This window comes from Nomascus leucogenys, chromosome 24 (assembly GCF_006542625.1).
Source record: "Nomascus leucogenys isolate Asia chromosome 24, Asia_NLE_v1, whole genome shotgun sequence".
Lineage (NCBI taxonomy): Eukaryota > Metazoa > Chordata > Mammalia > Primates > Hylobatidae > Nomascus > Nomascus leucogenys.
Genome location: NC_044404.1, coordinates 23502847 through 23526295, shown reverse-complemented (window position 1 = coordinate 23526295; position 23449 = coordinate 23502847). Strand labels below are relative to the sequence as shown.

The following is a 23449-nucleotide window of genomic DNA, read 5'->3' as shown; positions in this document are numbered from 1 at the left end:
CCCGAGGAGGAGAATGTTAGATTTATAGCCCCTGTAGGAAAAGAACCCAGAACCTGGCAGACCTTCCTAGCATCAGCAGCAGCTAATGATGATGATCACAGGTGCTGTTCATTTTGAACATACTCCATGCCCAGCACCAAGCTAAATCCTGTATGTGCATCCTCTCATACATATAGCCCTCATACCAACCCTGAGAGGTAGGCATCAATTTCCCCATTTTACACATGGCTAATCAGGAAGCTCAGAAAGAATAGGCAACTTGTGCCCAGGCACGGTGGCTCGGCCTGTAATCCCAGCACCTTGGGAGGCCAAGGCGGGTGGATCACTTGAGGTCAGGAGTTTGAGACCAACCTGGCCAACACAATGAAACCCCATCTCTACTAAAAATACAAAAAATTAGCCAGGTGGTGGGCACCTATAATCCCAGCTACTCAGAAGGCTGAGGCAGGAGAATTGCTTGAACCTGGGAGTCAGAAGTTGCAGTGAGCCAAGATTGTGCCACTGCACTCCAGCCTGAGGAATAAGCGCAAAACTTTGCCTCAAAAAAAAAAAAAAAAAAAGAAGAGGCAACTTGTTCAAGGTCACATAGCCCCTGAGTAGTGGAGCTGAACTTCAAAACTAGACCGCCCTTCCTCCAGAGGCTTCCCACGTGCCACCGGCCTCTGAGAACACTCCACATTGCCTCTGAGTTCTGTCCCATGCATGTCCTCTGGTGGGTATCATTTTGAATCTTTGGCGGTACCATTTCAAATGTGTTTACTAACTCTCGTCATGTAACTCTGGAAATCAGACTCTGATCCCATTTTATTTTTGTCACTGGGAAGAACAGCTGGGCTGGGGTCAGGGTGGGGCTGTGGTGCATGGATGGAGCACTGTTCTGTTGCACCTGGGAAGTCCAGCTCTGTGGCGTCCCCACCATGTGACTCTGGGTAAGGGCGTACCCTCTCTTAGCTTCAGTTTTCTCATCTATGGGCCTCTTCCAGCTCGACATTCTGTGCTTTCCAAGTTAACTGTGCATTTCACAAGGATTTTATGAGGTTGTCAACTTCCACGCCCCACTGAAAGGGGGAGTGTTTCTCATCTAGGCTGAGCCTGCCTGGGGCATATGAGACTTGCTTCTTGCCATCACATCCCTGGCCTTTCCCACATTCTGACGTTTGTTCTGCAGTCTCTGGGCTTTGGGGTTATCTGGTGTTGTCTCTCCAGTTCTCCCCAGTGGGGATGGAGTGTGCCCCCTCCACCCTGTGCCATCTCCCCAGACCCAGGTAACTGAATGCCTCCAACCTCTGTCTGCTCACCCATAGCATCCTGGCCTCTTCCTCCTTGTCCTGACATAACTGTTTATTGAGCCTGGGGTTTGGTGAACAAGTGTCCCCTGCTTTGTATCTTAAGGGAACATAGAGATGTGCGTGTTCTCCCCTCTGGCCTTTTGCTCAGCATTTTGTACATATTTACAAATCATTCATCTTCTCAGCAACTCCACAAGTCCCCTAGTATCATCCCCATTTTGTAGGCAAGGCACTCAAGGCTCAGAGAAGTTAACAGATTTGTCTAACAGACACACCAGCTAGTGCCAGAGGCAAGATTCAAACCCAGGCCTGGCACACCCTGTCATGCCACGTGCCTTTGACTCACTACATTTACGCTGCATTGGATTCAGGGAGAAAAGTCTGTGGTCTTCTTGGAGTGGTGTGACTGGTCTGTGGTTTCTGTGTGGTTTTTTGTGTTTGGTAGGGTAAACAGGAAGATCCTAGGGATAAGTTCCAGAGGACAGCAAAACTCAGCGTATTTGTTTGGAGGGTGGTGAGGGGGTGGAAATCATAGAGACAGGGTTCCTGAAGGAAGCACCCTTTTCCAGCTTGGCATCCCTGAACCTCTGTCCACATTTGCTTCCAGATCTTGGAAGGAGACCAAGCCATCCTGCAGAGAATAAAGAAGGCCGTGCGGGCAATCCATAACTCCGGCCTTGGTAAGTGAGCCTGCTGGGTGCCCCGCCTGGTCAGGAAGCCCCTCTCCCAGCCCCAGCCTGGAGCTAACTCCAAGCTCCCGTCTGTACCTCCACAGGCCATGTGGAGAATGAAGAGCAGTACCGAGAGGCTGTGGAATCCTTAGGCAACAGCCACCTGTCCCAGAACAGCCATGAGCTGTCCACAGGCTTCCTAAACTTGGCCGTGTTCACCCGCGAGGTCGCTGCGCTCTTCAAGAACCTGGTGAGGCCCCTGTCTCTTCCTTGCCCAGACTCAGGGTAAATCTAGTGGTCTTAAGAACCTGACTAGGAAAGGGTCCATTTCCTTCCTTCTCCCAATTTGCCCTTGACCTCTGACCTGAAGTCAGACCTGAGGTCCCTTTCCAGCCCTGACCCTTCTTTTGGATAATCCTCCTTTCTTTCTGGCTTCTTACCCAACTAACTCTTCTCTCTCTGTTCTCCTCCTTCTCTTCACCCAGGAGCAGAGGGGGTCTCACAGCAGGGAAGAGCCCCATGCAAGGGAGGGTTCCCTGGAGGAGCTTTGGGATAAAGGAGAGACAGGCTTGAGGGTTCCTACCTTTATACCGCTACTGCTGCCACTGCCGCCACCACCGCTGCCACCGCCTCCTCCTCTCCTCACTCCCTCTTTGTCCTCTGCTTTCCTAATCCACATCTGCTTCGTACTTAAATCCCAGGACCTGTCCCTGCCTCTACAAGCCTCTCAGCCCCTGTACATGGCCCAGTGGCCTCAGGTTGCTTCCTGATGGCTTCTTTGATGACTGCCTCCTCCATGGTTCAGTTTGAACCCAGGTTGTCTGGCTCCAGAGTCCAAGCATAAGCCTGGCTACACTGCCTCCCAGGAAGCCCTCTCGTCTCCCTCCAGGCTCCATGGCACTGGAGCAGCTCTTGTGGCTCCAGTCCTACCCAGCATCCTCCCTGGTTGGCAGGGGCCACATCATCCTTGAGAGGCAATGTGCTCAGTGGTTGAGTACCCAACCTTGGACCTAGACTCCAGCTTGGAATCCCCACTCTGCTGCCTACTAGGTCAAGTCGCTCAGTCTGCCCAAGCCCCAGGTCTCTCATCTGTGAAACTGGCATAATAATGCTACCTACCTCACAGAGCGGTAATGAGGATTAAGCAAGTTAGTGCCTACTTTATGGTAAGTGCTCAGTAAATGTTGGCTAATATTATATTAATGGCAAAACAGCAATTACTTTTGCACCAACCTAATAAAATCTATCGTTATAGCTCTTGGCATAGCTGTGCCTCGTACACTGTCCTGCATGTAAAAGCCTTTAACAGTGTTTGAGGCCGGGTGCAACGTTTCACACCTTAATCCCGGTGCTTTGGGAGCCTGAGGTGTGTGGATCGCTTGAGCCTGGAAGCTCTAGACCAGCCTGGGCAATGTAGTGAGACCCTGACTCTACAAAAAATATGAAAATTGCCGGGTGCGGTGGCTCATGCCTGTAATCCCAGCACTTTGGGAGGCCAAGGTGGCGGATCACTTGAGGTCAGAGATTTGAGACCAGCCTGGCCAACATGGTGAAACTGTCTTTGCTAAAAAATACAAAAATTAGTTGGGCGTGGTAGCAGGTGCCTGTAATCCCAGCTACTCAGGAGGCTGAGGCAGGAGAATCACTTGAACCCAGGAGGTGGAGGTGGCGGTGAGCTGAGATCATGCCACTGCATACCATCCTGGGTGACAGAGTGAGACTCCATCTCAAAAAAAAAAAAAAAAATGCCAGGTGGGGTGGCGTACGCCTGTGGTCCCAGCTACTCGGGAGGCTGAAGTAGGAAGATCAGTTGAGCCTGGGGTAAGTCAAGGCTGTAGTGAGCGTGAGCACACCACTGTGCTCCAGCCTGGGTGACAAAGCAAGACCCTGTCTCAAAAAAAAATAAAATAGTATTTGAGTCCAATTAAATTAGTGTCCTTCTTTGTCTTCACCTCTTCTCTCCCTGTTTCAGTCAAACTAGTGTTTCCTGGGGGTCTGCTATCTAGTGGGCATTGTACCAGGTGACACAGGAAAGTGTCAGACTGCCTCAGAGAACCACAGCCTAGCGGGGGAGAGAAAAACTAGTGTGTGGACTAGTATCAAGAAATACCAGCAGCATGGCACAAACTCAAGGACCCAGCAGCTGGTCTCAGAGGCCTAGTGCTGCCATGGTTCAGAAAAGGGGAGATCAGCATAGACCAGTCGGGAGGAGTAGCCAGGAGAGGCTTCCTGGAGAAGAGACCCAAGCTGTACCTTGGAAGCTGGTTGAAATATTAGGCCTCTTTAGGTTGCGAAATCACAGAAACCCAACTCAAACTAGGTTAAATTTTTAAAAGGGAATTCATTAGCCCCTGTAATGAGAAGTCCAGGGGCGCAATGGCTTAGGCTCCATCCTTTCCTCTTTTTTTTTTTTTTTTTTTTTTTTTTGAGACGGAGTCTCGCTGTGTCACCCAGGCTGGAGTGCAGTGGCACGATCTTGGCTCACTGCAAGCTCCGCCTCCCAGGTTCACGCCATTCTCCTGCCTCAGCCTCTCCGAGTAGCTGGGACTACAGGCGCCCGCCACCACGCCCGGCTAGTTTTTTTTTTTGTATTTTTAGTAGAGACGGGGTTTCACCGTGGTCTCGATCTCCTGACCTCGTGATCCGCCCGCCTTGGCCTCCCAAAGTGCTGGGATTACAAGTGTGAGCCACCGCGCCCAGCCCATCCTTTCCTCTTAAGATAGTTTCTCTGTCTCTGCTCAGTGGGCAGGATAGCCCAGCAGGCCCAGATGCCCATCTTACCAGAATAAAGATGGTCTTTCTCCCACAACTTAGGCAGAAAAATCCCAGTGAGGATTGTGATTGGCTGGCTTGGGTTGCATGCCTGTTCCCTATCCAGTCCCTCTATCCTGGGGCTGGGGTGCCCTGCTCAGATCTGACTTCTACGTTTACCCCATCTGACCACAGAGGAGGAGTTCCCCACAGGAAAGGGGGTTCTATGACCATTAGTAGGGGAGGCTCTGAAGCATTAGCCAGCCCAGAACAACAGACGTGCACTAACAGGTCAATTTGAGAGAGTCAGAGAAGAGAAGGGAGGCTGCTCCTGGCGAGGAACAGGGAAGAGACTGACCATGGGGTGCTGCTGGAGCAGTGCAGCAATGAGGCTGGAGCCATCAGGGGAGGTGTCACTCCGACACACCTCAGCCTCCCCTCCTGCCCCCTGTCACACAGGAAGCCTGGCGAGCAGCAGGTCAGCCATCCTAAGCTGACCCCAGAGCCAGGTCCTCTAGTCCTCCCCAGGCTCAGCACTCCTGCCATGACGGCCCCCCTCACTTGGCTGTCATCTCTTTGATAACATCTTTTCCTCTCCCCTGCTTCCCTTCCCTGCTGCTCTCTTTGCCAAGTGATACTTCACCGTACCCTGAATCTCTAGGGGCTGGATGCCAGTCACCTGAGGCGGGAATGGGCGTCTCTGTTTTTTCCAGATTCAGAACCTGAACAACATTGTCTCTTTCCCCCTGGACAGTCTGATGAAGGGGCAGCTGAGGGACGGGCGACAGGTGAGTCTCCATGCTGGGAGTGGTGGTGGGACAGAGTAAAAGAGGGGTGGGCAGGAGACTGTTGGGGGGCAGGGCTGGACTGAGGGTGGAGGGGAACAAGTGAAGGGGCTGTCTTAGGGAGAGTGATGAGCCTGGGGAGGTCTGGAGGACCTGGCTTGGGTCAGCCTAGGATGGCTGACCTGCTGTCTGCTAGGCCCCTTGTGTGAAACATCTCATGTAAATCTTACAACCATCCTATGAGGTAGGCTTTGTGGGTATGCTCATCCCCATTTTGCAGTTGAAATTCGAGGCCCAGGGAGTTAGGTAACCTGCTGACAGTTTACATAACTAGGAAGTAGAGAGCCCATGTGGGAATCCAGGGATCCTGAATCCCATACTCAAGCTGCCCTGTCTGTGCCTGGCAGCCCCTGGCTGGATGCAGAGTGGAACTCAAAGAAGGTGACAGAATAATCTCCCTGGGCAATCTGCCCCAGACGGCCCAGGGGAGGAGCCGTGCTCCCCCAAGAGGGTTCCCTCCCTGCCCTAGGCTGCCAGCCTGGCACCAGCCTGCTAACCACACAAACCAGACAGGCAGCTTTTTCACCTTGGGAGTCTCGAGGTTGTTCAGAAGGGTGTGAGCAGCCTGGCTGGATGAGGCTTAGGCAAGCTAGGCGGGGGGTAGTCAGGTCTCCCTGGCTTGCTGTATGGCCTTGGGTAGACTTCTCAACCTCTCTGTGCATGTTCCTTGACCTGTACCCTTGCTCTAAGAGGATGATCTAGCATCAGGGAGGAGAAAATGCTGGGCTAAAATTAGGTGGGGGGAGTTTGGCCTTCATCCTCCCATCCTCATGGTCATGACTGATCTCTCTTCTGAGCAAGAGGACTCAGGGTAGAGCCCAAAGATCTCTTCACACCCCAAGCCATGGCCCATCAAACCTGACTGATTCTTGGCATCTCTGGGGAGGAGAAGGTCTGTTGGGAGGAGGGCCTCAGCCCTGAGAAATGGGGTCAGCTGAGCCTGTTTGGTGGGGGCAGATTTGCAGCAGGACTGTGGGGGCAGGGGCTGGTTAGAGAAGGGCTCTGAGCAGCACAGGGGAGCACACTAGCAGGTCCCCCTGCAGGCAGCAGAGCATACTGTTTATTCCAGTGCTCCAGCTTCCCTTTGGGCAAATTGTCCTTTTTTAACCCACAGGATTCCAAAAAGCAGCTGGAGAAGGCATGGAAGGACTATGAAGCCAAAATGTAAGTGGCCACAGCCAGGGTCGTTTGTCCGGGAGAGTAGCGCTTAAACTGCAGCAGGGGGCTGGATAGGGAAGAACCTAAATGCTGCCAAGACATGTCATCCAGAAGTGGGTGGCATCTGGCTCTGTAGAGGCATTTACAGGGGATTGTTTATACCCAGACCTGACTGGATTCTGGGGACTAGGCCACAAGACCACCAAAGGAGCTATTGTGAAGGGACCTCAGGATACTGCTCTCAGAGTCCCATCTGCTCGGTGGTGCCAGACATGGGCAGGGATGGGAAGGAGCTAGCACTGACCGAACACCTCCGTGTGCTGGCCATTTAATCTTCACAGTCACCCTGTCATGTGAGAGAAAGGTATTAGGATCACAATTCCCACAGGAGGACTCAGAGAGGTTAAATCACTTGCCCAAGGCCCCACAGCTTGGCAGAGGCAGAACTGGGGTTTATGCCCCTTGCTCCTCGTTCCTCAATGTCAGGTGGTATATCTAGAGAAGGAAATGGCTTCCTGTGTTCTGTGCACACCACACGATACTCCAGATCTCTCACCAGCTATTGGGACATCATGGGGAAAGAAGGAGCCTCAGGCAACCAGTGGCCAATTCCTCCTGGGCAGAGACTCCTTGGGCTCTGTCTTCTAAGGAGTCTGTCCAGATCCCAGCCCTTGCCCTCTGCCCACCCAGGCCCATACGGTAGAGCATTGTTTGTGCTTTTTTGTAAAATTTTGTTTTCTCTTGCATTTTGCCAAAGCAATTTATGCTTATTATGAATAATTTTGAAAATATGGAGAAGTAAAAGAAGAAAAAAAATTAATCATCCTTAGCAGAGGATTAGGGTCATGGCAGGGAGATAATACTCTCCGTTGTTTGAATTTTTTTTTTTTTACAAGGTCTGGGTAACATTGCAATTTTCATCATTTAAAAAAAAGGTGGGATGGGGAGAAACTACCCAAAAATAGGAGAAAAATTATTAATTTTCAAGCCTAAAATATTAACATTTTAACATTTATTTTCCTATGTACGAAGAAATGTTTTTATAAAAATGAGATCATAACAACATACTGTTTTGTAATCTGCTTTTTTCATTCAAAAAATACATTGTGACCATCTTTGTACACCATTACATATTCTTCCACAACATCAGTCAAACAGGTGTGCCAAAACCTACATAATCCATCATGTATTTAATCTGTTCCTGTCATTGGAGAAGCATCCTTGGATTTAAATATTTGCCCCTGCTCATAATTATTTCTGGAGGATCAATTTCAAGAAGTAGATCCTGGAGCTTTTTATTGTTCCCTCAGCTCCCAGAGCCATGGCATCGCTCCAAGTCTGAAGCAAGGTCACATCTTGTCCCTGCACAAGCATCTCCAGCCCCAGCTGTGGGCATAGATCCTGTGATGAAGGGTGTAGGCACTGTGTGGCCATCCCTGTGGGGCCCCATCCTTGCCTGTGATGGGGCACGGCCGTCTGCTGTCACCGGAGGCCCAGGGACAGGTAGTGAGGGCACAGGCTGACCTTGTCTTCATGATTTGCTACGGGGCCACATGGTCCTCTTCTTCCTGAGTTACCTTGACTAAGCCCTTAGGCTTTTGGGGATCGTCTACCAAATGGAAATAATAAGCTCTACTCTGCTGACCTTCCCAAAGCAGGTCTGCTTTTCCTAGGTTTTTATATTGAGCCTTCCTGTAGGATTTCATTTACAGACCAGACTCCATTTAGTTGATGGGAAAGGGGGATTGGCTGAGGTTATTCAGTGAGTTATCGACAGGACCTGGACTAGAACCCAGGGCTTCTGAGTCTAGTGCTATTTCTGCCACGTGGTCTCCTGGCTCCCACCATGGAGCCACATAGTTTGAGCTAATGTCTTGGCACGGGTGACTGTACACTCCTTTTCATACGGGCTCCAGGTGTAGCCGGATATGCGTGAGCCATAAGTTACTATGTAATTCCACCACATTCTTACCAAACAAGTCTGAGCAGCAGCTGGAAGGGCCCAGGGCCCTGATAGCATCTGTCAAATACCACTGGGAGCTTCACCCCTGGCTGTTCATATAGGAGGAGGATTACCTCTCCACGTGGGGCTGCTGAGAAAGGCATCCCGGGCCCTGTACAGAGGCCAAGTTTATCTAGGCAGTTCCATTTACAGGTCTGTTTCCTCATCTGTACAATAGGGACAGTAATACCTTGCAGGGTCAATGTGGCAATGAATAAGCACAGTGCATATAAAGCACTCAGCACTTCAGTTCAGCAAGTATTTATTGACCACCTCTGAGCCAGAACTAGGACCAGAATAACACAGGAAGAGATTGAGAGGCAGAAACTCACACATCTGCTGGTAGCATTTACCCTAGCCAGCTTTTAATCTGTGCAAGCCATTTTCCTTCTCTGGATCTCAGCTTCATCATCCGTAAAATGGTCCCTGTTCTGAGAGAGACTGTTATCTCTCAGAAAATAAACAGCGTGACTGTCAGCAGCTCGCAGGACTGAGGCAGGGAAGAAGGAATGGAACAAACCTCAGTCACAGTGTTGGTTGTTAGGGCTGCCCCTAAGGCTCAGGCACCAGCCAGTCCTGGGTTCAACTCCTGGCCCCACCACTTAACAGCTGTGTGACTTGGACAAGTGACTTATCTCAGCCACAGGCTCCTCTTCTATAAAATGGGATAATGATCCTGCCTTATGGGGCTATCATTTTAGCATGTGAAGGGCCTAGCAGAGTGCCTGGGCCTAAAAATTATAATTAGGAGCCTGTAATCCTAGCACTTTGGGAGGCCAAGACAGGAGGATCACTTGGGCTCAGAAGTTCGAAACCAGCCTGGGCAACATAGTGAGACCTTGCCTCTATTTAAAAAATTAATAATAATAACAATACATATATAATAAGTATAATACATATATTTAGAAGCCACACGTGGTAGCTAATGCCTGTAATCTCAGCTACTTGGGAGGCTGAGGCAGGAGGATTGCTTAAGTCCAGGAAATTTGAGACCAGCTTGGGAGACAGAGCTAGACCTTGTCTCTAAAAAAGAATAATAATAATAATTAGTAATAATAGCAGCTTCTACTTATTTAGAGTTTCCTTTGTGCCAGGCACTGGAATAAGGTCTTTGCATCTATTACCAGATTTATTCTCCCTGGCAGGGAAAGCTGCTATTGTTATTCCCAATTTATAGGCAAGTAGTGAGGAACCCCTGCCACCTAAGCGTGGCTCAAGGTTTCAAGGTTGGTGGGTGTGTGGTATTTAAATACTTTCCTGCCTGCACCAGGAGGACCTGTACCCATCCCATGAACAACACTGGACTGTTGCTGTAGTCTCCTTCTGCAATGATCCCGGTCTTAGTAACTAGCATTTAAGTACTTTCACCCACTATTTCATTTCATTCCTTCTATTGCAATTCCACTCATAAGACAGAAAAATGTTTCTGACATTTGAAATGTTTTAAAAATGTTGGTGATCCTTTGAGGATAGGGAAGGAATGGGACTTGTTATTTTATAGGGGAAGAAAAGCAATCCCCAGCTATTACGTCATCTCAGAATGACTATGTCAGACTTTGTAGGGAAAATCTCTATGAATTATCTCAGCTGAGGCTGAGGGACAAAACTATGATAATTGACAAAGCCATTTTGTCAAAGCTGTGTACATTTTGTCGAAGCTGAAGCACATTGACAAAGTTGTGTACTTCATGGCTTATCTACACCCTGAGTTAAGTAGCATCTTTTAATCTACTAGCACTCAAAAAATAAAGAAGAAAGTACCATATGCTGAAAAAAATTATCTAAAAGGGATCACCAGTATTTACTACTCTGTCATCATTGCCATTACTAGAATCATCATAATCCTGCCATTCATTGAGGGCTTGCCATATGCCAGGAACTGTACTGTTTCCTATGCATTATATTATCCAAGGACTAGGTGTCATTACAGTGGTTCCCCCTTATCCTTGGGGGATACGTTCCGAGACCCCCAGTGGATGTTTGAAACTGAAGATGATACTGAACGTTACATTAGGTTGGTGCAAAAGTAATTCCAGCAGTTTTTGGCATTAAAACATAATCTATGCTTTTTCCTGTATATACATGCCTATGATAAAAATTAAGCACAGTACGAGATGAACAACAATAGTAATAAAATAGAACATAGTAGCATCACTACCCTTGCATTCTGGGGCCATTATGAAGTAAACTAAGGGTTACTTGAACACAAGCACTGCAATAATGAAACAGCTAATCTGATAATCAAGAAAGCTACTGAATGACTAATGGCAGGTGGTATAGACCAGGGGTCCTCAACCCCTGGGCCATGGACTGGTACGGGTCCAAGGCCTGTTAGGAACCTGGACTGAACAGCAGGAGGTGAGCGTTGGCAGGCGAGCGAGCATTACCGCCTGAGCTCCGCCTCCTGTCAGATCAGCATGGCATTAGATTTTCATAGGAGCACGAACCCTATTGTGAGCTTCACATGCCAGGGATCTAGGTTGCATGCTCCTTATGAGAATTTAAGCCTGATGATCTGAGCTGGAACAGTTTCATCCCAAACACCCTCCCCCACCTTGCTATCCATGGAAATATTGTCCTCCATGAAACCAGTCCCTGGTGCCAAGATGTTGGGGACTGCTGGATAGACAGTGTAAATACACTGGACAAAAATATGATTCATGTTCCAGGCAGGATGGAGCAGAAGGATGCAGGATTTCACATGCCACTCATAATGATGCATAATTTAAAACTTACAAATTGGGCTGGGCATGGTGGCTCATGCCTGTAATTCCAGCACTTTGGGAGGCCAAGGCGGGCAGATCGCCTGAGGTCAGGAGTTTGAGACCAGCCTGAAACACATTGTGAAACCCTGGCTCTACTAAAAATACGAAAATTAGCTGGGTGTGGTTGTGGACACCTGTAATCCCAGCTACTTGGGAGGCTGAGGCAGGAGAATCGCTTGAACCTGGGAGGCAGAGGTTGCAGTGAGCTGAGATGGCGCCATGGCACTCCAGCCTGGGTGACGAGCAAAACTCCCATCTCAAAAAAAAAAAAAAAAAAAAAAAAGACAAAAAAACTTAGGAATTGTTTATTTCTGGAATTTTCCATTTAATATTTTTGGACAGGGTTTGACCATGAATAACTGAAACCACAGAAAGCAAAACTACAGAGAATGGGGGACTACAGTATTATTCTCATTTTCCAAATGGGAAAACAAGCTCAGAAAGTTTTATAAAGGTTAAGTAAGTGAAGGAGCTGCCGAATATACTTTTCTAACCACTGTACTATATTGTGGTTTGCTTTTTGTCCATTTAATCTGGAGCAGATATCTTTCCATGTCAGTACAGTCATCCCTCAGTATCCATGGGGCATTGGTTCCAGGACCCCTGCAGATATCAAAATCTGAGGATGCTAAAGCCCCTTAGTCAGCCGCCTATATCCTCAGGCTTTACACCCACAGATATGGAGGGCCGACCGCATGTACAGATATTCCTTCTTTTTTTTTTTTTTTTTTTTTTTTTTAATTGAGACAGAGTCTACTCTGTTGCCCAGGCTGGGGTGCAGTGGTGCAATCATGGCTCACTACAGCCTTGAACTCCTGAGCTCAAGTGATCCTCCTACCTCAGCCTCCCATGTCGCTGGGACTTACAGGACCGTGCTACCATGCCTGGATAATTGTTTAAAATTTTGTTTTAAAGTAGAAACGGGGTCTTATTATGTTGCCCAGGCTGGCCTTGAACTCCTGGCCTCAAATGATCCTCCCACCTCAGCCTCCCAAAGCACTTGGATTACAGGCATGAGCCACTGCACCTGGCCAATCTTCATTCTAACAGCTGCACAGCATTTCTATATATGGCCATACTATTATTTGTGTAACTGCTTTCTACTGATGGACATTTAGCTTATTTTCCATTTTTGACTATTGAAAGATATGGTAACATTGTACACTGGGAGACTCCCCCTGCCCCTGCCCACCTGATGTCACTTTGTCTCCCTCATTCCTTTTTTTTTTTGGAGAGACAGGGTCTTGCTCTGTCACCCAGGCTGGAGTGCAGTGGCACAATCACAACTCACTGCAGCCTTGACTTCTTGGGCTCAAGGGATCCTCCTGCCTCAACCTTCTGAGTAGCTGGGACTATAGGCACACACCACCATGCCTGGATCATTTTTAAATTTTTTGTAGAGACAGGGTTTCACCATGATGCCTGAGGTGGTTTCGAACTTCTGGGCTCAGGCAATCCTCTCACCTTGGCCTCACAAAGGGCTGGGATTACAAGCATGAGCTGCCACGCCCAGCCCTCCCCAATTCCATAGCAAGCTGCCAGGCACTGCTGCCGAGATGCTGCTGAGATGCCGCAGGCCCAGCCATCACCTTCCCCTTTCTGCTGCTTTTTTTCAGATTCATAAAAAAAAGTCTGTCCTGACCCTTAGGCCTGGTTCACAGGATCAGTTCCCACCCTACTTATACCACCCTTTACAAACTCTTGCTTGGGGTATCAGAAAGCTTAGGGAAATACAAAATAACTCCCACTTTAAAATTAAAAAAAAAAAAAAAAAAGCCTACAGAGCCTGCAATGTCGGGAGACATTTCTGGTTGTCACAGCTGGGGGGATGCTACTGGCAGCTAGTGGGTGGAGATCAGGGAGGCTGCTAAACATACAAACCACCAGGCAGCCCCCCATAACAAAGAATCTTCTGGCCAAAAATGTTAGCAGTTCCATGGTTGAGAAACTGCTCTACAGGTCCCCAGGGACAGATTCTGCATATGAACACTATCCCAGAAGTCTTATCTACTCAGGAGGGCCCAGAACTTTAGAGTCAGAAGGGACCTGAGAACTTACCGTAGACCATTGCTTCCTCCATTTACAGATGGGAAAACAGAGGCCTTGAGGGGCCTACAGTAAAAGCTGCCATGTGTCTTCTATGTGCTGAGTCTTTTGCATGCTGTGCCTCATCTGGGTACAGATAAGAATCTCCATTTTCCAGATGAGGAGACCGAGGCTCAGAGAGGGGAAGAAATGCAGCTAGTAAGCAGCAGAGCTTGTATTAATCCCACTCTGTCTTTGTCTTCTCTGCTCAGGGCTGGCCCCCACTTGAGAGCAGAACTATTAAGCAAGACCTCTCCTTTACATGGGATTTGGAGTCACATGCACCCAGCCTGAGATGTGGAAATACTCTCCTGGCTGCGAGTGGGTAGTCTGCTGGGTGTGGGATTTCCAGGAAACCATTTACACACAGATCCACCCATCCCCAAAGAGGGAAAACAGCCAACCTCTGAGGGGGAAGGCCCCGGTTACTCTTAGCTACCAGGATGGGAAGCACTTTCTGTCTCCACTTAAAAAGAGAAGAGCACAGTGGGGCGTGATGGCTTATGCCTGTAATTTCAGCACTTTGCGAGGCTGAGGTGGACGGATCACTTGAGGCCCGATTTCAAAGACCAGCCTGGCCAACATGGTGAAACTCCGTCTCTACTAAAAATACAAAAGTTAGCTGGGTGTCGGCTGGGCGCGGTGGCTCACGCCTGTAATCCCAGCACTTTGGGAGGCTGAGGTGGGTGGATCACCTGAGGTCAGGAGATTGAGACCATCCTGGCTAACATGGTGAAACCCCATCTCTACTAAAAATACAAAAAATTAGCCAGGCATGGTGACACCCACCTGTACTCCCAGCTACTCACGAGGCTGAGGCAGGAGAATCGCTTGAACCCAGGAGGCAGAGGTTGCAGTGAGCCGAGATCACACCGTTGCAGTGAGCTGAGATCGCACCACTGCACTCTAGCCTGGGCAACAGAGTGAGACTCCGTCTATAAAAAAAAAAAAAAATTAGCTGGGCATGGTGGTGGGCACCTGTAATCCCAGCTACTCAGGAGGCTGAGGCTCAAGAATGGCTTGAACCTAGGAGATGGAGATTGCAGTGAGCTGAGATTGCGCCACTGCACTAAAAAAAAGAAAAAAAGAAAGAAAGAAAAAGAAAATAAAAGAACAAAGGTTTTCTGAGCTTTAAGTGTGAAGCTCCATGGGCTCAGAAGAATGAAAGCACTTTGAAATAACTCAGAAACAGAAAGTCAAACACTGCATGTTCTTTCTCCCTTATAAGTGGGGGGTAAGCAATGGGTACATGTGGACAGACAGAGCAGAATAGTAGACATTGGAGACTTCAAAAGGTGGGAGAGTAGGTGAGGGATGAAAAATTGCCTATTGGGTACCATGTATACTATTTGGGTGATGGGTACTCTAAAAGCCCAGGCTTCACCACTGCGCAGTATATCCACGAAACAAAACTGCACTTGTACCCCCGAATCTATAAAATTAATACAAATAAAAAATATTGAAGGCACCTGTGCTCTTAATACCTTCCAGGAAAATCAGAACTGTTTGCCCCAAATCTCACTTGGCCCTTGTTTGAGTCCTTCATCCCCCTGCATAAAAACCTTCAAATCCTTCCCATTACTCTTGGGATAAAGACCAAGAATATATTAACGTGGTGTGAATTAGACCCTGCATGGTCTGGCACCTCCTCACCTCAGCTGGCACCAGCCCTCTCCATCTTGGCACTATCGCTCCTGCCTTGGGGCCGTCACATGGTCCAGCCCTCTTGCCCAGCAGTAGCTTCCTCCAAGCTTCTCAGGCTTCAGATCCCAGCTCAGACATCACTTCCCAAGCAGCCGCAATGAGGTTGGATCCCCATTTTCTCTCCAATAGTTCTCTGTGTGGCTGTGATTTGATTCATGTCTTTCTCCCCCAACACTCTGGATTCCCTAAACTGTCTTGTTCATTGTACCCAGCCCCACCACACAGCTGGCACGGGAGGGCCTCCTGTACCATGCGGCCCCTTTGCTCATGCATCCCTGGCAGAAGAGGATTAGGGGCTGGTGAGAGTTGTTCAGGCTTCTCTTTCCTTGGGGTCTAGGGCCAAGCTGGAGAAGGAGCGCGATCGGGCCAAGGTGACAGGAGGGATCCCTGGGGAGGTGGCCCAGGACATGCAGAGAGAGCGGCGCATCTTCCAGCTGCACATGTGTGAGGTAAGGGGTGCTCTGGATGAGGGAGGGGGGTGTGGGATGTGTCTTCCTGTCTGCCTCTCCAGGAGACCAGTCACAGCCTCAGTTCAGGTCCTGGCCACATGGCCCTGTGGGATGTCACCAAGGCCCAGTCGCAGCCAGGAGGATTAGCCTGGGATGGGGACTGCAGCCCCTCGTTCCCAGGATTCTGCTTCAGCTCACATCATGTATCTTGCCCTGCCCTCCTCCTAGTATCTGCTCAAAGCTGGGGAGAGCCAGATGAAGCAAGGTCCTGACTTCCTTCAGAGCCTCATCAAGTTCTTCCATGCCCAGCACAAGTAGGTATCTCCCCACGTCCCTGCCACTAACCCTTCCAGTGTCACAAAACAAGGCCCCTCTCAGGGTGTGATAGACCTGCAAGTCTCTTTGGAGGCCTGCATCTTTTTGGCAGAACTTTCATAGCTCCTCACTGAGTGCTCACCGGGTGTCAGGCACGAGTACTTTACAAACATCAATTCACTCAATCCCCCAACACTTCTGGGAGCAGGTACTATATTGTCCCCATTTTATAGATGAGAAAACTGAGGCTCATTTTCCGATTACATAGCTAGTAAGTGGGATTTGAACCTAGTCAAGAGAGACTCTTGTCTATGGAGTGTCTGTTCTTGACCGTCAGACTACAATGCCCTGAGGTGCCCTGTGATCCTTACAGCAGCTTCTCCCACACTTCTGGCTTCATCTCTCATTTCCATCTTTATCTGGACCCTTGTTTGGCCTCTGACACCTCTTAGCTTTTTCCAAGATGGCTGGAAGGCTGCCCAGAGCCTGTTCCCCTTCATCGAGAAGCTGGCAGCCTCAGTACATGCAGTAAGTTGGGTCTCACCCTTGGGCACGTGATCAAGCCCCCTGTCCTTCCAGGAAAATCTGTGGGTGTGGAAGAGCTGGCTCCTGCCCACAGAGTAAGGCTACTGCTCTGCTCTTCTGGGTCTGGGCTCTGTGCCTGACATATTTGTTGGCTGGTGATGGGATCTCATCCTCTGTCCCATAGCTCCATCAAGCCCAGGAGGAGGAGCTACAGAAGCTCACTCAGCTCCGGGACTCCCTCCGAGGGACACTGCAGCTTGAGAGCAGAGAGGTCAGCCCCTGAACTATCCCAAAAGGAATGCCCTCCCCCAAGGCCCACTATGGAGGGAGAGAGAGAAGGAAGACCCACAGGGTCCCCTGGAGAAGTCTCCCTGAGTGAGCCCCTGCAGAATGGGGCTCTTCCCACTGAGATGCCCTGAGGTCTCCTTTGCATGTCTGAGGGACAGGAACACCTGAGCCGGAAGAACTCAGGATGTGGCTACAGCATCCACCAGCACCAAGGCAACAAGCAGTTTGGGACGGAGAAAGTGGGCTTTCTATACAAGAAAAGTGACGGGTAAGTGATTCAGAGCTTACATAATTTGCCCAATGTCACACTGCAAAGCAAGTAAATGACAGGGTTGGGGAAGCTGCCCAAAGGAACTGTTCTAATCATTTGTGTAGACACTGAGGGTTGCAATGTAAAATCCTCAATTCCTGGGTTGTCCAGGACACCTGGGCATGTGAACTTCTGCTAGAAGTGACTGGTTATTTTAAGTTAAAGAAGAAGAATAGCAGTAGCTAACACTTTTTTTTTTTTGAGATAGAGTCTCGCTCTGTCGCCCAGGCTGGAGTGCAGTGGTGCGATCTCCGCTCACTGCAAGCTCCGCCTCCTGGGTTCATGCCATTCTCCTGCCTCAGCCTGCCGGGTAGCTGGAACTACAGGCACCCGCCATGACACTCGGCTAATTTTTTTGTATTTTTAGTAGAGACGGGGTTCACTGTGTTAGCCAGGATGGTCTCGATCTCCTGACCTTGTGATCCGCCCGCCTTGGCCTCCCAAAGTGCTGGGATTACAGGCATGAGCCATCGCGCCCGGCCGGCAGTAGCTAACACTTATTGCAACAGTTAGTATGCCCTCATTCTTTTTTTTTTTTTTTTTTTGAGATGGAGTCTCCATCACCCAGGCTAGAGTGCAGTGACGTGATCTCAGCTCACTGCAACCTCCACCTCCTGGGTTCAAGCGATTCTCCTGCCTCAGCCTCCCGAGTAGCTGGGACTACAGGTGCCCGCCACTACGCCCAGCTAATTTTTTGTATTTTTAGTAGAGACGGGGTTTCACCATGTTAGCCAGGATGGTCTTGATCTTCTGACCTTGTGATCTGCCCGCCTCAGCCTCCCAAAGTGCTGGGATTACAGGCATGAGCCACCACGCCCAGCCTATGCCCTAATTCTTAACCTCTACAATATACTGAATATGCCTAGAAATGAAAGTATTGGCTGTGCCTTGCTCCCTAGTGTAAAAAAAAAAAAAATCAGTCTGTGGGCCAGGTGCAGTGGCTCACACCTATAATCCCAGCACTTCGGGAGGCTGAGGCAGGCAGATTACTTGAGGCCAGGAGTTCAAGACCAGCCCAGCCAACATAGTGAAACCCCATCTTTACTAAAAATACAAAAAATTAGCCGGGTATGGTGGTGTGAACCTGTAGTCCCAGCTGCTTGGGAGGCTGAGGCATGAGAATTGCTTGAACCTGGGAGGCAGGGATTGCAATGAGCCGAGATCGTGCCACTGTATTCCAGCCTGGGCGACAGAGAAAGATCCTGTCTCAAAACAAAACAAAACAACAACAAAAAAACAAACAAAAAACAAAACTGCTGTGAAATGCGAAGGCCCCTGTGGGATATATTCATGTTTCTACCTACCAATCAGTTTAATCAGAGAAGAATAACTTTGAAGAAGAAACCGATGAATATTTACCTGTTACAGGAGAAGTGTTACGTAGTTTTGGATCATGGACTTGCTAATTTTATTTTGGGGATATTAATATTGATCTTGCTTAGTTGAACCATAATTTATTTGTTGTTGTCAAGAGCCTGTGCCTCTCAGAATAGGAGCTCCCTAATGATATAAGCTGTGTCTCCCCCATCAGACTGGAAGCTCTCAGAGGACCAAAGTCACATCATCCCCTTAGAATAAGGATTCCCAGGGAGTGAGGCTGTGTTTCTCCATCAGACTGGCATCTTCCTAAGAGCAGAACTGTGTCTCCTCCATCAGAAGGGAGCCCCAGAGAGTCGGGGGTCGGCAGGTGGGGGTGTAGGGTTAGGAGAAGAAAGAGGTAAAGGGATGTGGCTCGAGATCATACAGGTGGGGGCAAATCTCTGTTCTCTGACACCAGGGAACTAGGTGTGAGCCTTGGGTCACTGTCCTTCTATCCCTCTGGGCCTTAGAATTCGAAGAGTCTGGCAGAAAAGGAAGTGTGGAGTCAAGTATGGCTGCCTGACCATCTCACACAGCACGGTGAGGCCTAGAGGTGGTGGGAGTCTCAGGGCACGATGGACCCTCTTCTTCTGGTGTTCTGAGCAAATAATGTCAAGCCCTCCCTCCAAGACTGGCCCCCAAACCTAGGTCCAGGGAGCTGGAGACCCGTGTGGGGGGACAGATGGGACCTGAAGGCCCCAATCTAGTCTTAGTCTACACACCACATCCTTGAGGTGCTGCTGGGTGAGGAGAAACACCAATGGAACAGGGTGATTATGCCCATTTAACAGAGTGGGAAATGGAGGCCTAAAGAGTGTGGAGGGCCAGAGGTAACACATACATCCTCCACCCCTAAATTCCCACAGATAAACCGGCCCCCAGTGAAGCTGACCCTGCTGACGTGCCAAGTGAGGCCAAACCCTGAGGAGAAAAAGTGCTTCGACCTGGTGACCCGTGAGTGTTCCCTGTGCTTCTCCCCCACCCGCAGCTGCTCAGGGCTTCTCTAAGACACCCGTCAGCTCCCGGCGGGCTTCAGTGAGGGGTCTGTGTCCAGTTCCACACATGGTATTGAATTGCTGCTACTGCAGACATAAGAATCCTTAGGTCCGGGACACCCACATCACATTAAACGTCAAAATGCACCCACTTTCCATAATAAATATGACTATTTATATAGAGCATATTTGAGTGGATTTGGGTCATCTGGGTTTTGAAATTATTTCTTTTTTTTAAATTTTACCTGTTTTTCCCAAATACCCAGACTTGAAGGAGATGAAATTATTGTTTCTTTACATTTTCTACTTTTCGTTCTTCGGAGCCTTTGGTGCAGGCTTTATGTGAGAGCAGACACAGGCTGAGAAAGACCTAGATCTTGTCCTCAGGAAGCTCTCTGGCAGGGGTGTGGGGTGGGTACCCAGGACTGTAAGATGAGGGGGCTGTCCAGAAGATGGGTGTAGATACAGTCCCGTAGAAGATTAGGGAGCAGGAAGGCCTGCACTGCTGTGGGGAATCAGGAAGGGCTCCTGGAGGAGACAGTATTTGAGTTTAGCCTTGAAGGACATGTAGAATGAAGAGTTTGTGGGGTGGGGGCTTTTGAGGTGACAGGATTAGCATGATGAAAGGCATGGAAGCAGGAGAGTGGGTCTGGCCAGTTTGGCCAGAGTAGAGGGTTCATGTAGCAGAGTGAGAGATGAGGCCTGGAAATCCCTCTTAAAAGTTTGGACCTTATTTCATGGCAATAGGGAGCCATGGGAGATCTTGGGGCAGGGCAGTGGTGTAATTAGAGCAGAGCCTTGGGCACAACAGTTGGGAGCTGGTACAGGCTAGGGGAAAGGGGAAATGGGAAGCAGGGAGACCAGACAGGAGGCCTGGTCGCCCAGGAGGAGACCAGGAAGGGCCCAGTGGGGTGGTGACAGTTGATTCAGAGGATGCCCTGCCTCTGAGCTGGGTTCTCTGGGGTTCCAAGCCCTTTGAGACCTCGTCTGAGCCTGGAACCAGGGTTTCACGCAGAGGGAGCTTTGTTGGGATCCTACTTCAGAGGCCACTTCTGAGAAACTGCCCCTGCTGCTGGCCACTGTCATTCCGCTCCCTCCCCACTCCTAGCTTGAGAGTCCGACTTGTCAGGGACACATCTCCATGTGGCCCCAGCGGCTTTGGTGGGGGCTTCCTGGGCTCCGGGAAGGCCAGCAGCATTTCTGTGGGTCAGAAGCCCCCTTCTCTCCTGACAGACAACCGGACGTACCACTTCCAGGCGGAGGACGAGCACGAGTGTGAGGCGTGAGTGCCCCCTTGGCCAGCCCGGCCAGCCTTGTGGGTGGGGGCCAGCGGCCCTATCTATCTCTTCCCACCTGACATCCCCATCCCACCCCGTTCAATCTCCGCAGGTGGGTGTCAGTGCTGCAGAACAGCAAGGACGAGGCCCTGAGCAGCGCCTTCCTCGGGGAGCCCAGCGGTGGCCCGGGGTCCTGGGGGGCCGCCGGGCATGACGGGGAGCCCCATGACCTCACAAAGCTGCTCATCGCGGAGGTGAAGAGCAGGCCTGGGAATAGCCAGTGCTGCGACTGCGGGGCTGCAGGTAGGTCCCTGGTGCTGGGGCAGGAGGGAGGCTTAAGTGGAGGGGAGGGGCTGCACCTCCAGGCTCCAGCTGTTTTCCTCTGCAGACCCCACGTGGCTCAGCACCAACCTGGGCGTGCTCACCTGCATCCAGTGCTCGGGCGTCCACCGCGAACTGGGCGTGCGCTTCTCGCGCATGCAGTCACTCACCTTGGACCTGCTGGGCCCCTCCGAGTTGTTGGTGAGGGCGGGGCGGGGCCTGGAAGGGGCCAGACGCGGAGTTAGGGGTGTAGTTTCATCCGGGGGCGGGGCTTGCAGATTGTGGGTGGGACCTGGCAGAGGTGGGCTGGGACGAGCCAGGTAGCGGGTGGTCAGGGGCGGGGCCTGAACCGGGAGGGCGGCCGAGGGGCGGGACTCTGGGGGCTCGGAGCTCCACCCTGTGCAGCCTTAACCGCTCGGTCTTATTCCGCCCCACTCCTATTTTCCTACGACTCCAGCTGGCCTTGAACGTGGGAAACACGAGCTTCAATGAGGTCATGGAGGCCCAGCTACCCTCACACGGCGGCCCTAAACCCTCAGCTGAGAGTGACATGTAAGGGGATTCTCAGAGAGAGGGGCACCCTGCCTAGGGGATTCTGCCTCCGCAGTGTCCAGGGTCTCAGAAAGGTCTTGGATCAGAAGTCTGGGGAGGCTGGGTGCAGTGGCTCACGCCTGTAATCCCAGCACTTTGGGAGGCCAAGGCGGGCGGATCACTTGAGGTCAGGAGTTCAAGACCAGCCGGGCTAACATGATAAAACCCCGCCTGTACTCAAAATACAAGAATTAGCTGGGCGTGGTGGCACACGCCTGTAGTTCCAGCTACTCAGGAGGCTGAGGCATGAGAATTGCTTGAACCCTGGAGGCAGAGGTTGTAGTGAAACAAGATTGTGCCACTGCACTCCAGCCTGGGCGATAGAGTGAGACTGTGTCTAAAAAAAAAAAAAAAGCCTGGGGAGAGGAGAGCCTCAGATCTGGACATCTTCAGGACATGGTCCTGGAGAAAAGGAGAGCTGTATCTGCTGTGGGAGGGCCCCAGGGATCAGCTGGGCAGACACAGTCCATTCTCTGAGATCCTATGGTTGTCTTTGGTAGGGGCACCCGCAGGGACTACATCATGGCCAAGTATGTGGAGCATAGGTTTGCACGCCGGTGCACACCTGAGCCTCAGAGACTCTGGACAGCCATTTGCAACAGGGACCTCCTGTCGGTACTGGAGGCCTTTGCCAATGGGCAGGACTTTGGACAGCCACTGCCAGGGCCTGATGCACAGGTGAGAACCCCCTCCAAGGGCCACTTATAACCCACCTGTCTCACATATTCCCCAGTTCTTCTCCAGGACCAGCTGTTAACTCCCCTCCGCCCCCCCCTCCCCGACATCTGCTCAAATCTCACCCATCAGAGTGGTAAGTGGGAAAGAGCACAGCTTCAGTCAAGCAGACCTGGGTGGGAATCTTGGCTCTGTTTTTTCCTAGCTGTGTGATCTAAGGCAGGTTACTTCTCTGAGTCTCATTTCCTCATCTATAAAAGGGGTTAATAATAGCGCCCATGGTGATGAAGTGAGAAGTCATGTATATAAAGGGCTTAGTGTACAATGGGTATGCAATAAATGTTAATATCTTTTTCTTTCACCTAAATAGCCCTGAAATGTAAGGGCAGGTCAGTTTAGAGCCAGGAAGGCCACGTTGCTTTGGCTATTCCAAGAACAAACACATGAGCACGGAGAGAGGATGTCAGAGACATTTGAAAAAGTAAATCAACAGGAGTTGCTGACTGATTGGACATCAAAAATTGGATGTTGGCTGGGTGCAGTGGCTCACGCCTGTAATCCCAACACTTTGGGAGGCCAAAGTGAAAGGATCACTTGAGCCCAGGAGTTCAGAATCAGCTTGGGCAAAATAAGGAAACCCCCATCTCTACAACAACAACAACTAAAATTAGCTGGGTATGGTGGCACACACCTGTGGTCCCAGCTACTCAGAAGGCTGAGGTGGGAGGGTGGCTTGAGCCCAGGAGGTTGAGGCTACAGAGAGCTGTGATTGCACCACTGCCCTCCAGCTTGGGTGACAAAGCGAGACCCTGTCTCAGAAAAACTAAAAACGGGTATCTTTGAACTGTCTGTCTGATATCTTGGTGGGCTATCCAATGGGCAATGCAGCACTTAGATGAGGTGAGAATTTGGAACAGCCAGCACATGTGTGATAGTTGAAAATGTGAGGTTGCTGAGGTCTTGGTGGGGAAGTGCCATCAGGGAAAGGAGCCCAGAGCCGAGAAAGAAGTTTGGGAAACACTTGTTGGGGGCAGAGGAGGAAGAGCCACGAAAGGGAAAAATGAGAGAATGGCC

At 50.3% G+C, this 23449-nt stretch overlaps 1 protein-coding gene across 1 annotated transcript in view; it reads left to right on the top strand.

The window, feature by feature from the left end:
* The window catches only part of ASAP3 (ArfGAP with SH3 domain, ankyrin repeat and PH domain 3), a 56035-nt gene that overhangs the window by 26299 nt on the left and 6287 nt on the right, over nucleotides 1-23449 (top strand). The window contains exons 2-17 of the mRNA XM_003271594.4: nucleotides 1897-1969; nucleotides 2065-2210; nucleotides 5425-5499; nucleotides 6671-6720; nucleotides 15608-15719; nucleotides 15948-16033; nucleotides 16487-16562; nucleotides 16744-16830; nucleotides 17006-17115; nucleotides 18987-19056; nucleotides 19383-19470; nucleotides 20745-20793; nucleotides 20901-21091; nucleotides 21177-21310; nucleotides 21567-21661; nucleotides 22201-22378. Coding sequence (XP_003271642.2) covers nucleotides 1897-1969; nucleotides 2065-2210; nucleotides 5425-5499; nucleotides 6671-6720; nucleotides 15608-15719; nucleotides 15948-16033; nucleotides 16487-16562; nucleotides 16744-16830; nucleotides 17006-17115; nucleotides 18987-19056; nucleotides 19383-19470; nucleotides 20745-20793; nucleotides 20901-21091; nucleotides 21177-21310; nucleotides 21567-21661; nucleotides 22201-22378 — 1620 coding nt within the window. The remainder of the gene's footprint in view (nucleotides 1-1896; nucleotides 1970-2064; nucleotides 2211-5424; nucleotides 5500-6670; nucleotides 6721-15607; nucleotides 15720-15947; nucleotides 16034-16486; nucleotides 16563-16743; nucleotides 16831-17005; nucleotides 17116-18986; nucleotides 19057-19382; nucleotides 19471-20744; nucleotides 20794-20900; nucleotides 21092-21176; nucleotides 21311-21566; nucleotides 21662-22200; nucleotides 22379-23449) is intronic.